Source organism: Microcaecilia unicolor, chromosome 10, assembly GCF_901765095.1.
Source record: "Microcaecilia unicolor chromosome 10, aMicUni1.1, whole genome shotgun sequence".
Classification (NCBI taxonomy): Eukaryota; Metazoa; Chordata; class Amphibia; order Gymnophiona; family Siphonopidae; genus Microcaecilia; species Microcaecilia unicolor.
The window spans coordinates 220001468-220017511 of record NC_044040.1 but is presented as its reverse complement, the minus strand read 5'-3'; the positions used below and the strand labels follow the sequence as shown (position 1 = coordinate 220017511).

At 43.8% G+C, this 16044-nt stretch overlaps 1 protein-coding gene across 3 annotated transcripts in view; it reads right to left on the bottom strand.

Annotated features, from left to right (window-relative positions):
- Positions 1 to 16044, bottom strand: part of EIF4G1 (eukaryotic translation initiation factor 4 gamma 1) — a 205015-nt gene that overhangs the window by 40193 nt on the left and 148778 nt on the right. For all 3 annotated transcript variants that reach the window (XM_030217150.1, XM_030217151.1, XM_030217152.1), the window contains 7 exons: positions 10088 to 10192; positions 7067 to 7223; positions 5793 to 5893; positions 2171 to 2273; positions 1705 to 1807; positions 1259 to 1542; positions 30 to 169 (listed from right to left, as the gene is read on the bottom strand). In XM_030217150.1, the coding sequence (XP_030073010.1) occupies positions 30 to 169; positions 1259 to 1542; positions 1705 to 1807; positions 2171 to 2273; positions 5793 to 5893; positions 7067 to 7223; positions 10088 to 10192 (993 nt within the window). The remainder of the gene's footprint in view (positions 1 to 29; positions 170 to 1258; positions 1543 to 1704; positions 1808 to 2170; positions 2274 to 5792; positions 5894 to 7066; positions 7224 to 10087; positions 10193 to 16044) is intronic.

Below are 16044 nucleotides of genomic sequence, written 5' to 3'. Positions count from 1 at the left end.
GCGTCATTCTCCCTCCAGCAGGACCTCACCTTAATGTCATTGATGTGCAAATATTCTTCAGTTATTGATTTTGCTTTCTTTTCTAGCTCATCCTCAGTCAGGCTGGGCTTAGGAAGAGCAGCTACTGTGGCAGTGGTAGCTGCAGGCGCTGAAGTTGGCTCCTGTTTCACTGCAATAAGAAATGTAAATTACTATTTTTCCTGATACCCTGCACTTCAGACTGGCAGATGTGTAGCTGAATGACCAAACACTAAAACATACACGTCTTTTTTTCCCCAAGAATACCATGCTCCCTAAACACGAATCAGTGCTTTACCATTCCACTGAAGGGAGAGCAAGCCTCCCCTGGTCACAGGGCGCACTGTGCCCAATCTCATGAGCAACAGGATCAGAAATGGGATCCGGCCTCCCCCTTCCACTCTAGTAATAGCATGTAACCTGGCAGAAAATCAGCGCTGGGTACAGTAGTATCTCACTGAACAAGAGAGAAAGATATCGGATGTATCACTATGTCATGAAGCAAAAAGCAAACTGCTTCCAGTCCTGTGAGAAGGCAGGGGAAGAAGTGGTCCCATCCCTAACAACACCCCTAAAATAAAGGAGCAGAGGTTCCTAGCCTGTAGAGAAAGGATCCTAGAAGGACTACCACACCAGGGGTTCCTATAATACCTGGGCCCCACAGACTTCAGGCCTACTAAAACACCACCAGCTGCTAGAGACCAAGCATACTCGAATAGTGATGGATGCACTGGCATCTTATACAGGGTGACATCAGCGCAATGCGCAGTCTACCTTCATCTGCTGGCAGGGATGTGTGCTCGGGGGGGAGGGGGGGGGGGAAATCGGGTATCTCGCTCTCAGGGAATGAGAGATAACCCTAAACAGAAACTAGAGTGACAAACTTGGTAAATTCTCCACAAATAAAATCTTATAACTACTAATAAATGTGAACTGCTTTGGTTGTACCAATAGAAAGGCAGTATATCAAACCTGTGACCCTTTGCCCTTTATTTGCCAAAAGGATTTGCATATTCTGGGAAAAGTGGTGACCTTATACTACACAGCACTTCGAGATCCCTTACTTCATGGCCAGCTGCAGTGTGCTCATACAGTTTGCAGAAATGCAGAAAAGTCAAGTTTTGCAGATTTTGATGCTGTCAGAGCAGACTGTAAATAAACCTCTTGTTATCAGTCCTTAAACTCCCTCTGCTGCTCAAAGAGAAACCCTAAGACTGGATAAATGCTGGCTGTAACAGACCTGCTTCTCTGCTCCGGTCCCTCTCCTCCGTCATGCTGGCCACTTTGCGGACGGATTCCTGAGGGAGGCGTTTCTCTCGCTCCCGGCTCCTGTCCTCTGTCTCTTTGCTGAAGCTGCGCTTGGTGATCGGTGGCCTGCTGTTCCTGTCCCTCTCGTTCTTCTCTAAGCGATCGCCCTTCTCACTCCTGTCCAAGCGCTCACTCCTCTCACTGCCCTTCTCAAAGCGCTCAAACCGGTCCCCACGATCTCGGTCCTTTTCTGACCTGTCGCGGCTGGAGCTGCTCCTATGATGAGAGCAACAGAATTTCATAAACTCACTCTCCAAAGTTATCCTCGCACTACCACCCACAGACAGCAACCACCTACCCCTCAACTGAGGGATCTGCCATCATCCACCCCCACGCCCCCCTCCCTCACCACCCACGTAACTGATCATTCCCCTGTACCTCTGTACAGCTCTTCGGCTATCCGGACTCTCTGCTGCTGAGGTCTGCTGTAGAGCAGAGAAGCGGTTCAGGGTAGAAGCAGCTGGACGCCCAGGCTCAGGGGCTGAAAAAGAATCAGGTCTTGTGAGATGGGGATGTGATCAGGAGCTACATGTGGGTCATCATTCTATCCTTGGGGAAAGAGATGCTGTGAGCAGGGATTGCCTCCTGTGATGTAGGGTTACAGAACTGGGGGCGGACGAGGGGCTGTAAGCAGGGACGCTAAATCATTATGCGGGTGAAGTTTAAAGAGTGGACGCAAGGCACAACAGTAAGCACTGCTTGCAGGGTAAGCGTAAAGACAAGGGTTCAGCAGGTAACGAGACAGACAGGGCTCAATATAAGGACATAAGAACTCAGCACAAGGCACAGGGCTCAGTATTAAGGCAGTGAATCAGGGCATTCGTAAGCCCAGGCAATGTCTTACCTGATTCAGCAGGCTTTGCCCCAGTCCCACCACTGCTTCCTTTCCCCCAGCTCAGTCTGCCACCTGGTGCCAACAGCTGATTATTGTAGTCAATAGATGCAGGCTGCATGGACAAAGAACAGGCATAAGACTAGTTCCGAGGACGACTGTGTCGAGCCCCCGTCCCAGGTCTGAGGACAGCCTGGTTTTGGGGGGGGGGGGGGGGGATTTAATCTTTCATCCCTTTTTCTGTTTCCCAGGATGCAATAATTTAACTATTACATTGTCTTCTGGTAATTTATGGTTGTGCTTGCATTTCATCTACTCTTTCTAGTTTGACTGGTCATGATTCTTGTTGGTTTATTCCCTGTCTCACTAACTTCTTATGCATACGCACCTTGATACCAGCATGATAGTGTGATGTAACAAACCCGCTAATAAAGAAATAGAATAATGGTACTGATGGAAAAGGAGAATTATTCTGCTAGTTTTTAGGCAGGACAGGATAAAGTTTATGATTTTGCTACAATAAAAGGACTGGAATAGGAGACACAGCTGAGGATACACCATACTGCTGTATGACTTCATTTTTGGGGAATTTCAAAGTCAGGTTGGATTATTTTTCCTAGGTGCATCATTTTGCGCCTGTTCACAGTAAATTTCATCTGCTATTTATTTATTTATTGCATTTGTATCCCACATTTCCCGCTTCTTTGCAGGCTCAATGTGGCTTACAATACATCATGATAAGTGGAAATATAATTAGAAAATATACATTTAATGGTACAGAAGGATCTTTTGTAACATTATAATGAAAACATGATAGTAATATAACAAGCAGATATAGTAAGACAGTTCTGAATATATGTGGAGGAGTTGTGTGTGTCCAGTCTCAGTTTCAAGCTCTATTTGCAAATCCTGAGAATCTTGCTATGCCGAGCAGTGGAGTGCTAACTTTTTAGCTCGTGTTAATGATAGAGACACCCATTTTATTCCTATAGGTGTCCCTAGTGCTAACACGCGCTGAAAAGTTTGCATGCCTACAGCATGGCTTAGTAAACAGGGTCCTAAGTTCCTTTTTTTTAAAAACAATTTTGAATAATTTTGTGTCAGCCACAAATTTGATCACCTAACTTGGCACCCCTATCACCAAATTTTTTTCACATATATATATATATATATTTTTTTTTTTTTTTAATTAGGCTTTATTTTTTACCTTTTTGAAGAAATAAGCTGAACATAAGAATAGCCATACTGGGTCAGACCAATGGTCCATCTAGCTCAATATCCTGCTTCCAGCAGTGTCCAATCCAGGTCACCTGGCAGAAACCCAATTAGGAGCAACATTCCAGAACCCCAAAGAGTAACAAGATTCCGGAATCCCAAAGAGTAGCAACATTCCATGCTACCAATCCCGGGAAAAGAAGTAGCTTCCCTCATGTCTATCTCAATAACAGATTCTGGACTTTTCCTCCAGGAACTTGTCCAAATCTTTTTTATACTGAAGACACGCTAACTGTTGTTACAACATCCTCTGGCAATGAGTTCTAGATCTTAACTATTCTTTGAGTGAAAAAATATTTCCTCTTGTTTTAAAAGTATTTCCATGCAATTTCATTGAGTGTCACCTGGTCTTTGCACTTTTTGAATGAATGAAAAATTGATTTACCTCCACACCACTCATGATTTTGTAGACCTCAATCATATCCTCCCTCAGCCGTCTCTTTTCAAAGCTAAAGAGCTCTAACCTCTTTAGCCTTTTCTCATACGAGAGGAGTTCCATCCCTTTTATCATTTTGATCGCTCTTCTTTGAACCTTTTCTAATTCCACTATATCTTTTTTTGAGATACGGTGACCACAATTGAACACAATACTCAAGCTGAGGTTACACCATTGAGCAATAGAGACATAATAATATTCTTGGTCTTATTTTGAATCCCTTTCCTAATAATTCCTAGCATCCTGTTTGCTTGTTTGGCCTCTGTTGCACACTGGGCAGAAGATTTTAGCATACTGTCTACAATGACACCTAGATCTTTTTCTTGAGTGCTGACTCATAAGTTGGACCCTAGCATCAGGTAACTAGGATTCGGATTATTTTTTCAATATGCATTTGTATACATTAAATGTCATCTGTCATTTGGATGTCCAGTCTTCCAGTTTCCTAAGGTCTTCTTGCAATTTTTCACAACTTTGAATAGCACCGGTCCCAGTAAAGATCCCTGCTGCGCTCCAGTATTCACTCTCCTCCATTGAGAAAAATGGCCATTTAATCCTACCCTAACATTTGCCTCCTACCTCATGACTTTTTAATTTTCTCAGGAGTCTCTCAAGAGGAACATTGACAAAAGCTTTCTGAAAATCAAGATACACTACATCAACCGGCTCACCTTTATCCACATTTATTGACGCCTTTAAAGAAATGGAGCAAATTGGTGAGGCAAGGCTTCCCTCGGTTGAACCCATGCTGACTCTGTCCCATTAAATCTATCATGTTTGTGTACATGTTCTGTAATTTTATTCTTTATAATAGTTTCCACTATTTTGCCCGGCACTGAAGTCAGGCAAAATAGACATATTCGACTTACACATTATAACATAGTCAATGTCGCCAAGTTAAAACATCTTAACAACAGAGGGCGTAAGTGAAGGTAGAACATATAGACAGATGCCATATAGGTCCCCACCATGTGGTACACATATCCCAAGGGGTACTAGAGACCTCAAGCAGAGGGTACATGGAGCCCAGCACCCACTCACTACCTTCTCCTCACTGCAGCCTCCCCAACTCCATGGCTGGGCCCTAGCCCTGTGTGTACCACCAGCAGCATCTGTGGATCTTCCCCTTCCAAAACAGAAAGTTACATCATTTTTTTTGGGGGGGGGGGGGGGAGGGGGGAGCAGCTCCAGCAACAGCTGCCAGAAGCATGCACAGAGCTATGGCTCCACACCTGGTTTCAATTTCTTTGCAGCCATGGTGTCGGAGAAGCAGACGGTGAGCATGTGAGCGAATGGAGAGAGAAAGAGATAGATGAGAGAAACACACAGAGGAGATGCTACGTGGCTGAGGGGGGAGAGAAACACACAGAGGAGATGCTACGTGGCTGAGGAGGGAGAGAAACACGCAGAGGAGATGCTACGTGGCTGAGGGGGGAGAGAAACACACAGAGGAGATGCTACGTGGCTGAGGAGGGAGAGAAACACGCAGAGGAGATGCTACATGGCTGAGGGGGGAGAGAAACACACAGAGGAGATGCTACGTGGCTGAGGGGGGAGAGAAACACACAGAGGAGATGCTACGTGGCTGAGGGGGGAGAGAAACACACAGAGCAGATGCTACGTGGCTGAGGAGGGGAAAGACACACACACACAGATGAGATGCTGCGTGACTGAGGATAAACATACAAATACAATACTCAAATCCACTTCCTACCAGAGCTGTGGCATCACCTTCTCTCACCTTTGACCTTCCTACCTCTGCCAGAGCACAAAAGTCCCCCAAGCTTCAACATACAGCACCTTCCCTCCTCAGGCATGCCATCCTACCCCTGCTCGAACCCTGGCAAACCTGCAGAATAGCCACACCCTCTATCCCATTTCATCAAAACACAGAGCCATTTTCACAGAAAAAGGTGGACTTACTTTTGTGATCTTTGTGATGCGGCTGGTGTCAATAGGTCGGCTACCTTTGCTGATCGGCACTGTGTTCCAACCATCATCACCCACCTGACCTCCTCTGCCCCCTGTCAAATAAATCAAAGCTTAATGAAAGTCAAGTTTACAGACAAGAGCACCAGGGATACAATGCATAGTATTTCTCTGCAAGCAGGATAGGAACACATGAGGGAAGAAGACATCTCCTCAGTGCAAGAAGAGAAGAGGGTAGCACGGTATGAAGGTAAAGGTGTGTGTGTGTGTGTGTGTGTGTGTGTGTGTGTGTGTGTGTACTGCACTTACTTTCCCTTCAGGAGCATATGTATAAGTTGGAGTAGAAAAGCACAGACTGTGGGTTTGGGCTTTCCATTCAGCTTAGGATGAGGAGAGCTTTGACTCTTTCCTGAGGCCAAGGTCTGCTATTTACAAGGTATGCAGGAGGGACAGTTGTTGGGAGTTTTCGTCTGGTGGGGCTTGGGGATCCCTGCCAGCCACATCATACGTGTGCTGCTACTTGGTGGGGCCCAGGCCTACCCTTGCCTACACCACTGGCAGCACTGCAGGCTGGGAAACAAAACTGTTCTGATCTGCAAACCAGCCAAAGTTTTGGCACGGACAGTGGAAGGGCTCCGGCAAAATTGTAAATGCTTAGGTCTAGGCAATTTATATAAATAACTGAAAATAAATAATTTAGAGAAAATGGCTGACATTGGCCAATAACGTGGCTACTTGTAACCACTCGCCTCCACCTACCCTCCTCTCCTCCTTCCTGTACACATTAATTGATTTGATTTGCTTACTTTATTTTTTGTCTATTAGATTGTAAGCTCTTTGAGCAGGGACTGTCTTTCTTCTATGTTTGTGCAGCACTGCGTACGCCTTGTAGCGCTATAAAAATGCTAAATAGTAGTAGTAGTAGATCTGGGGGGCCTCTGAGCTTGGGTTTACACACCTAAGATTTTTGAGGTGGGTGATATGAGGAAGGAATGACTGAGAGAATTCAAGGACAGCCTACAGTACAGAGTAACAGGCTGAGAAGTAGGGAAGCATTCATATCACACTATGATTTGGGGCAAATCACTTAACCTTCCATTGCCTCGGGTACAGATTTGTAAGCCCTTGCCTGAATGCAACTTAATCTGAGCTACTACTGAAAAAGCCTGCGCTAAATCCAAATAAATAAAACGTAAAGGGATATGATTTTGTGGATTCATCTAATTGTCTCATGTGGTGGGATAATGGGGGAGGAAATGGTCATTTACCTGAGGTCTGGCGTACTGGGAGCTCCCTCCTCTTGTCCTTGTTGGACATTAGCTGCTGCACTTTGATCTGCTCCCGATGCTGTTCCAGTTCTGCTTCCTTGTGAATTTGGTCAATTGTCTTGGGGCCCTGGTCACCTCTCCGGGGAACCCAATTAGTCTGCAACAGAAAACGAGGATGTTGGAAATATTACTCACAGCCTGAAAAGTCATTGTGTCTCAAGACTAACCATTATAAAGATGAAATTTAAGCCTACCTGATAATTTCTTCTCCTTTAGTCCTGTCAGACTAGTCCAGGAAATTGAGTCAACAGACGGAGACGGAGACAGAGGGGTAAAAAAAAAAAAAAAAAAAAACCCAACTCAAAGCTAACTTCTCTCCCCTTAGAGGGAGGGGCCTTGTGCAGCCATCGGCTCCTCAGTATCTTATGTCAAAAGAAAGATATCCAAAGGCTATTGTTATGTTTTGGGTTTCCATTTCATACTAACACACCTGATGCAGGAAATAGGAGTATAAGAAACCTTCTCTGACTGGGTCCTCGGTATTCAATGCAAATTTTGGTGGCATCTCTTTTGGCTATCTTAAGTCAGTGTACTAGAATGTTTGACTTTTCTACAATCAATAACCTTAGGAATGACAGAGAGGATAGAACTGTCTATCAAATTAAATTAAGTCAGTGTACCACCCTTAAAAGTAGCTGTCAAATATTGTTTTATTGCCTCTCCCTAAATCCTTAGGTGCTGACTTGACTGTAGAGGAGAATTACCATCCAGTCACTAGTATCCCTTGGATGGCAAAGTTGTTTTTGGTGAATGAATAGCTGCAGACTTTTCTGGAAATGCATAATGCATTACATTGCATTCAGCATAGTTTTAGATCCAGACACAGTACATCTAAGGTTGAACATCTTTTGAGTACGGGACAAGATTGCTCGGTTGCAATTTGAAGTATCTGCAGAATTTGATGCAATAAATCATTCTTTGTGGCTTGGGTATCACTGGGACTGTTTTTGAGAACTAGGACAGAGGAAGGAGTATTACCTCATCGTGTTGGAATCCTTGAGCCACAGGGTTCACCGCTTTCCCTATTTTTGTTTAATGAATGCCTAAACTCACTTGGTACTTTTTTTTTTTTTTTTGGAAGCAGGAATTACAGTTTTGTCTTATGTAGATGATATACATATATATATTTTTTTTTGTGCTCCGTTCTGGAAAAGTTTGCAGATACCTTGATCTCCTTCAAAAAAAGTACATCTCATCAATAGACAAGTGGCCTTCTGATCACTTTTTGAAATTAACAAGCAAAAAACAAAAATGTTGTGGTTGTATTGCAAGTAAAGAGCTAGTGTTAGATACGGGTGAAAAACTAAAAACACAGGACCACTCTAAAGTACTGGGGGTTATCCTAGATTCAAATTTGGTTTTGATAAATTAATGCTATATGTAAAAAAAAAAAAAAATTTCAAACTTTGAGCAGTTAGATCTTCACTGCAGCCAAGTAATTTCAGGACTTTGGCACAGGCAAGACTTTTCCCCACAATTTGATTACGGCAATTCATTGCAATATCTCAAACTGCAGAAATGGTTGCAGTTATTGCAAAAACACAGCTATTAGACTGATATTTAATAGAAGATTTGCTAATAACCTCAATTATGAAAGATCTCCATAGGTAGTGCGTTAGATTCAAAATAGCCTGTTTAGTTTGCAAACCACTTCATGGCATGGTGGAATTACTTGTAATCCCATCTTCTTCTTTTCTTAGTACACTGCCAATGGGTTATCCCACCTTTAAAGATATATGTTTAAAGTCTATCTGTGAGAATTTATTTTCATATCAAGGGACAAAAGTTTGGAACGTGCTCCCTTGGAAATTTGATGCTTGTCATCTTATTTTACTTTTAGAAAATCTTTGAAGACATTTTTATTTGAACAATAATTTTCTGCTGTTGCTTTATTTGTAATGTATCTTTTTTCAAGTGTACTTCCCTCTATTTGAGTAGCTTCATCTTATCTGTTAACCACTGTGAAACCTATGGGAAAGCTGGCGGTACAGGAAACACTAACAGAATAGACTAGAACAGAATATATGAACAGGTATTTTCTCAGAAATAAAACCTTGTTCAGACCCTAACCGTCCACATCTCCCCATGTATAAATAATATATATTGAAAGCCAATACATTGAAATTTAGATCCCACCTCTAGAACACTGCAAAAAACACACCAAGCCCTGCTCTATATAAAAACAGCATAAATAGTTTGAATTAAAAATATCTAAAATAAAACAACGCAAGAAGCTGTGCATGACCTATCCCTTTGGCACGCCCCTTCGGCACAACATCTCTAGAAACTGGCATCTTATAATACCATGTTGGAAGTACACAGGCAACTTTCCTTTGAAAAGTGTCTACATGGTCTGAGCTTAAAAAGTGGCCTTGTACATCTGCACCTATTTGTGTAGTCAACTTGGGGTTAAATAGCATATATGCATTTGCAAAACACAATGTTCACTGTTCATTCCCCCCCCCCCCCCCCCCCCACAACCTAAACTCATACCCAAGAATGCCCTTTAATCTAGCTGAAATAACGTGTTATGAGAACCAACATATACTTTAATTGGATTTACCTCACACCTTTTCAGTAGTAGCTCAAGGCAAATTACACTGACATTCAGCAGGTTATTAGCTGCCTGATGTGATCAGTTTTCAAGTAGAAAAACCTACGCGAGTAAATCTATGAAAACTGACTTCATGATGCTTTACTCTGTGAAACTAAATCAGCGGTTCTAAAACCAGGACGGGCAGAATGACTTCAGTAATGAAAATACAGGGATACAAATCACCCGACAGATACCTTTCTTTGCATTAAACTCCACCCAAAAATATATCTGATCAAAGGGATCACTATGGGAAAGGAAATAAAGTGATCCTCTCTGCATTCTCTGTATGAGAACGCAGGCTCAGCCAGGGGGCCGAGACTTACCCACCCCCAGGTGAGGCAGAATGGGTTCAGATAGCACCTTACCAGTCTCAGATCAATCACATCTTGCAGCATGAAGCGAATTCGAGATGAGGTTTTTCGCTCCTTAATGATCTTCTCCATTTGGTGAAAATACTGGGCCATCCTTGGCTGTAGAGAGAAAAGAGGCTGAGGGCCAGGTCTTCCTAGATACCTTATCAGAGAAACAGTTACAATCCCCCCCCCCCCCCCAACCATGAACCCCTTGACCTTCACCACTTGCACAGAGGATCATTCTCTTCATGAACCAAAGAGCAAAGCTACTTACTGGACCTCTATGAAAATGTTCTCTGAAGACAGCAGGTCACTAACCACACACATTATTTAAACGATTGCATTCAATGCCAAATGGATGGATCTTTTCCAAATACCTCAAATCTTTTACTGCACATGTATTCTGGTCTTGCACAGCTGCTCCATGACATCCCTCCAAATACTACTCCTGGGGGATTCTGCACAGATACTAGCATCTGTCCTCCATTTCCCTCCCCCTGCCTACCGTAATCACGTGGCAAGGGGTGGCGGTGGTACTCATTGGGCCATGTATTCCTCCTCTACCATCCCAGGTCCCACTCTTGAGACACATGAACCTCCACACATAGTTCAAATAAGCAGTCAGGCCTAGGCTAGCAGAGGAAGACGACGGGGCCTGATGTGCACCATGTGCCTTTTCCTCTTGCTACGAGCCCGGGGGGGGGGGGGGGAGAACAGACAGACTAGGCAGGAGTAAGTGCTGGGGTGGCTCTCTAGAGTAGGACGGGGGGGGGGGGGGGGGGAAACAGAAACATAGGGGTACACCATGTTGGTGGTGGTAGGGGGAGCACATCAAGCTTGGGGGTTTGGGACACTACTTGGAGGGAGGGTATGTGCTTGAGAAGGAAGGAGAGGTGGGAGTTTGTGCCAGGAAAGAGAAATGTCCACCAAACGTTCCACAATTTCTCCTTTCTACACAGAATGGGGTGTGGGTATTTCAGGTCTGGAATCCCCCACCCCATTATATCTCTCCTAAGGTTCCACCCTCTCCAGCTCTCTCCCTGACTCCAACTGCAGTTCTCCCTGCTTACCTCTTTCTGTATCCCTCTACCCCCCCCCCCCCCCCCAGCAAGACTCCTAATTCTGTCTACAAGGTCTCCCCCTCCCAAGCACATACCCCACCCCTTCTCTATCATTATTAGCATTTATTTCCAACCTTTTTGGAAGAATTCACTCAAGGTGGTGTATAGAATGAATAAGTCAAGCCTAAGCAACAACTGGAGCAGTAAAAAATATAAATAATACAAAGGCTCCATTACAATGTCAACATACTATGCAGTAAAATATTTTAATAGCATAGGGTGTAAGCAAAGATGGAATATACAGATAGATAAGGTAGTGTGCAGATAGTTGCTGTATACAGCAATATGGCTGCAGAAACCATTTAAATCATATTGAAGAATGACCTGGTAAGATGCAGTTCATCTATGTTTAATGACATGCTTTCTGTGGAGCTCGATGTAAGAATGTACTGTAAAGTGTCTTTCCACATGTTTCAACTTGCAGTCTTTTCATTTTTTTTTTTTTTGGTTGGGGGGGATTTAGGCACAAGAGTATGCAAGCAAAAATGTCAGTTATTACAAAACTGTGCAATAAAGAAAGCAAGCCTTCAAGTGCAACCCTGTGGACATGGGGAACATTTTAACAGCAAAGAGCAGCTTTGGAAGGAACTGCCTAAACTGAAGCAAGGACATGATGGCAGGAAGAACTCTAGGCTGACAAAGAAAAATAGCTGCTATAAAAAGGGCAATCTGTTTTCGATAGAAAAGAGAAAATTAGAACAAGCAAGTGTCCAAGGAGAACTATTTGGAGAAAATCTAACGGGGCAAAAGAATACACACCCAGTACAACCCAGAAAAGTTCACGTGTAGATGATGAATCTAGGAGAGCTAGGGTTAACGTTATGGAGCAGAACCCCTTTGGTGTCATCTTTTGCTTTTTTTGACAGAAGTGCAGGATAAGCTGTGAGGAGGAAGTGCAGGCAACGTTTCAGGTAAGTTTATCGCCCAACCTAGGCCCTCTATGTAAATGGTCTAGACTCCTCCACAGAGTCGGCCAATTGTCCAAACATGGATGTACTCAGACTCCATCCCTGCAAAGACCTTGGTCTGGTGGACTTTTGGAAAAGTCTTATTTTTCACCTCACCAGACTTTCTCCAGAATTGATATGCTATTTGGAGATCAGTTCTGGGTCCAAACTATTAATGAAGATTCAAGATTCACTAGTCTCCCTGTTGTCCATTGTACTGTCTAGTGTGGAAACAATAGGAGTTATGACTGGGGTATCTACAGTAAACCTTTATACTATGAAGGTGTTGCAGACTCTCTCAGCCGCAACATACAGGGAGGTACACTGCCCTGATGTTGGTGGAAAGTGAAATTGCCAGGTGCCAAATGTGTGGCCGCTTGAGAGACGCAGGGATCCCGAGCCCCCTTGCTTGTTCAGGTAGAATATGGCCCACCTGACTGTCAGTTTGAAGAGGATATATTTAAAATATTTATTAACCATACTATCCTAGGCAGTGTACAGAACAAATAAAATACTAATCAAAAGACTAAAAACAATTAAAACACAGTATCGTACTGACTTGCTCAGCAAACATACTGCGTCCAATACAAAATTGTGCCTAAGTACAGTAATTAAACAACTGTGCTGTCAGCAGTTTCCTGAACTGTAACATAGTCAATGCATTTGAATGCTTGTAGAGCGTAGTAAACTGCTCAAAGCTACAAATGATTTATGTGAATGCTTTCTGGATTGGAAGCAGACAGGATTTGGCGCCTGCAGCTGTTGTAACAGGGCTGCACTGTCTTTACAAGAAGCGGTATAGAATCTGCAGAAAAGCAGCCGCATGGTTTTGGCCTCCTATTAGGGGCACTGTCGGGATCACTACAGGCATATATAAGGTCCTGCTTTGGCAGGAGGGACTTCCTCTCGGAGGCGGGGGGGAGGGGAGGGAGACCAGGTGAAAGTGACCTCTGATGTGGAGAAGAATCAGAATTTTTGTTCTCGGTGTGCTTAGACTTTCTTGATGCCTCACCTGCCTTGCGGTCCTGAACCTTTGTGCCAGGAACCATGAGAAGGATGTTGAAGACAGTGAAGCTCTTTTTTGGCTGCCTGTGAGGTTTTTGCTGCTTTGGCAGCTGAGCCACGTGGTGCGTGGGGCCTTTCAGTCAGAAATGTCCAGCAGTGTGAGCGCAAAGCAGCGGTCTGAGGTCCTGCGACCTGTCTCCCGCCGTCAACACCGGGACATGGTGCGAGAAGGCAGTAGGCGTTAAAACTGTGCTTGTTCCTGCACTCACCTCCCCAGGGGTGCTGAGACTAAGCCCTGGAGGGGAGGAAGAATGCAACTTAGCATGTGGCACTATCGCTGCCATATCCTGGAGTTGAAAAGAAGCCTCCTCCGCTTTTTTCTCTGCCTCTTTTTTTTTGGGGGGGGGGGGGGGGTAAGTTGTGGACTTCTAAAAGACTTCACCTGACACATGGTAGGGTGTTTTTTTGGAAGGAGCTGCTGGAAAAAAAAAAGTAGAGAGGGGACAGATGCAGCCACTTGGTAGCAGGAAACAAAACAAAACAAAAGAAACAGAGGGATCTGCTTTAAGTGCAGGAATCCCTGAACATGCTCAATGAAGCTCCAAAAAGCTTCTTAGCTAGGGGAGAGCACTGGTAAACATACGTCCACCAGCAAAATCTCTCTCTCTCTTCTGCTTGTCTTCAGAGAATGGATCCTCTCGGATGCTCACTGGGATTAAGAGAGACCCTCCTTGACCCAACATAAAGATATTTGCTTGTCAATTGCTATCTAGCAGCTAAATATGAAATAGGCCATCACTGGAAACCTGTTCTAAAACCTGCACTAGTCCAAAGGCAGGAAAGGTGTAGATATCTGGTTTTATTGGTCTTTACTGCAGGCATACTTGGGGATTAAGTAAGAAGAGGACAGTCAGTGCTGGACTTTATATGCATCTCAGATTTGCATATTTATTAGTGGGTGGGGTACCCTTGGGGAGGGTGTGGGAGGGGCATGTCACTGTTTTGCTTTGTAAGAAGGATATTATAAAGCTTTGTATTTACTGCATCATTGTTTTTGTTTGATATCTTTTGCATTTATGATGGTTTTGTTCCAGACTTCAAAAACTTGATAAAAATCTAAAAAAAAAAAAAAAAAAAAAGGGGGGGGGGGGCTGGAAGAAGCCTCCTTTCTTGAGAACCACATAATTTCATGTTTATTATTTGCTATACTGCCACACAGACATGCCATCTAGGTTTACAATATTTAATATAAAGAGTAGAGTAGGAGGGGATAAGTGAATGGAATATAAACAAGTAAAATTAACACAGACTGGAGTGTGAAGGGAAAGGGTGAATTTTGAGAAGAGAGATGGGGTGGCGACAAAACACTAGGTATGTTCTCATGCCTTCCAGGTGGAAGCGCCCCAGGCGGATCCAAGGAATGCAAAGGAAAATTAAGTAGATAACTCCTGAAAAGCTGCTCCTGAGGGGTAGAGGTCAACAAACTGCTTTTTTCAGTTTCGGACAAAAGCAAAAACTAAAATTTGGCTGCAAGAATGTGAACCACTGAGCCACCACTGGGGGTTGTCAGAGCTTGCAGTCAGCAGCCCTCTGCTAAACCTAAACAGGAAATTATTACCCTCCAGTCCCAGGAACTGCAAGCGCAGGTCGACAACTGGGGAGTCATTTTAACAAGGACTTCTCAACAAGTTTGCCACGTTTAGGTTCCCAAGTCAATGCAGATGTAGTTAAAAATCTTCCTAGACAGGAACTTTGTGAGACCGTGTAAAAAAAAAAAAAAATCTATATATCACGATTACCAGCTTTTTATGCTTACACAAACTGTGTATAAGTAACAAGAGAAAGTAGCATTCAGATGTTTCCTGTTCTGTATTTACTTATAAAACTAAGAACAAGCAAGATACAGATTCTTATTAAAGCAGGATAAAGGAGTCCAGACATTGGTCTACACTGTGGACATTATGCCAGCCTGATGCACTATCCAGAATAAAAAAAACATATTGATGTTACTGAATGTGAGGCCTATATGCTCTGCAAAAATTACAAATATAATTTCCCTACTATCACTACAAGGAGAAATTAGGGCTTACCTGATTTTTCTTTCCATTAGTGCTTCCCACTGCGCCAAGACTTGTGGGAATAGTTATGTCCATCAACCAGCAGGTGGAGGTAGACAACACAGAACTGAGCTGTGCCTTATGTTCCCAGTCAGGCAGCCCAGTTCCTCAGTATTTACATAGGCAAGAACTAGGAAAAAACCCTTGAACCTATACAACTTTAACCAACATAGAAACAGTAGAAATGCAATTTAGGACCCTGCCACTCTTGGAACCCTGCGCAACCACCATGTCGCCTGAAAAGCATCCAAAGACCCGACAGCACATTTCTTCATCTTGACGGCAAGGCCTCAGAACCATGGGTGGGCTCCTGGAATAGTGGGACGCACTAACAGAAAGAAGATTGAGGTAAGCCCTAATTTCTTCTTCCATTTCATGTCTACCCACTGTTCCAGGATTTGTGAGATGTTCAAAAGAAATCCCTAAGAAAGGTGGGACCCCGGCCCTGCCGCAGGCAGATCTGAAGCGCCAAAAGAAGAATGGGAACTTGCCGCAATGTCCACCCTGTAGTGTTTAGCAAAGGTATGCAGCATCTACAACATCACCGCCCTGCATATGTCTGATGAGGAAACCAGAGTTGATTCCGTCCAGGAAATTGCTGCACGCCTGCAACACCGAAGGGGGCTGTTTCCCTGCCAGAACATAAGCCAAGGCAATCGTTTCTGTCAGCCATCTCGTAATCATGGGCTTAGACACCATCAGCCCCAATTTCTGTTTGCCAAAAAGGACAAACTGCTGATCCGACCTGCGAAAGTCATTAGTGACCTTCAGATATTGGA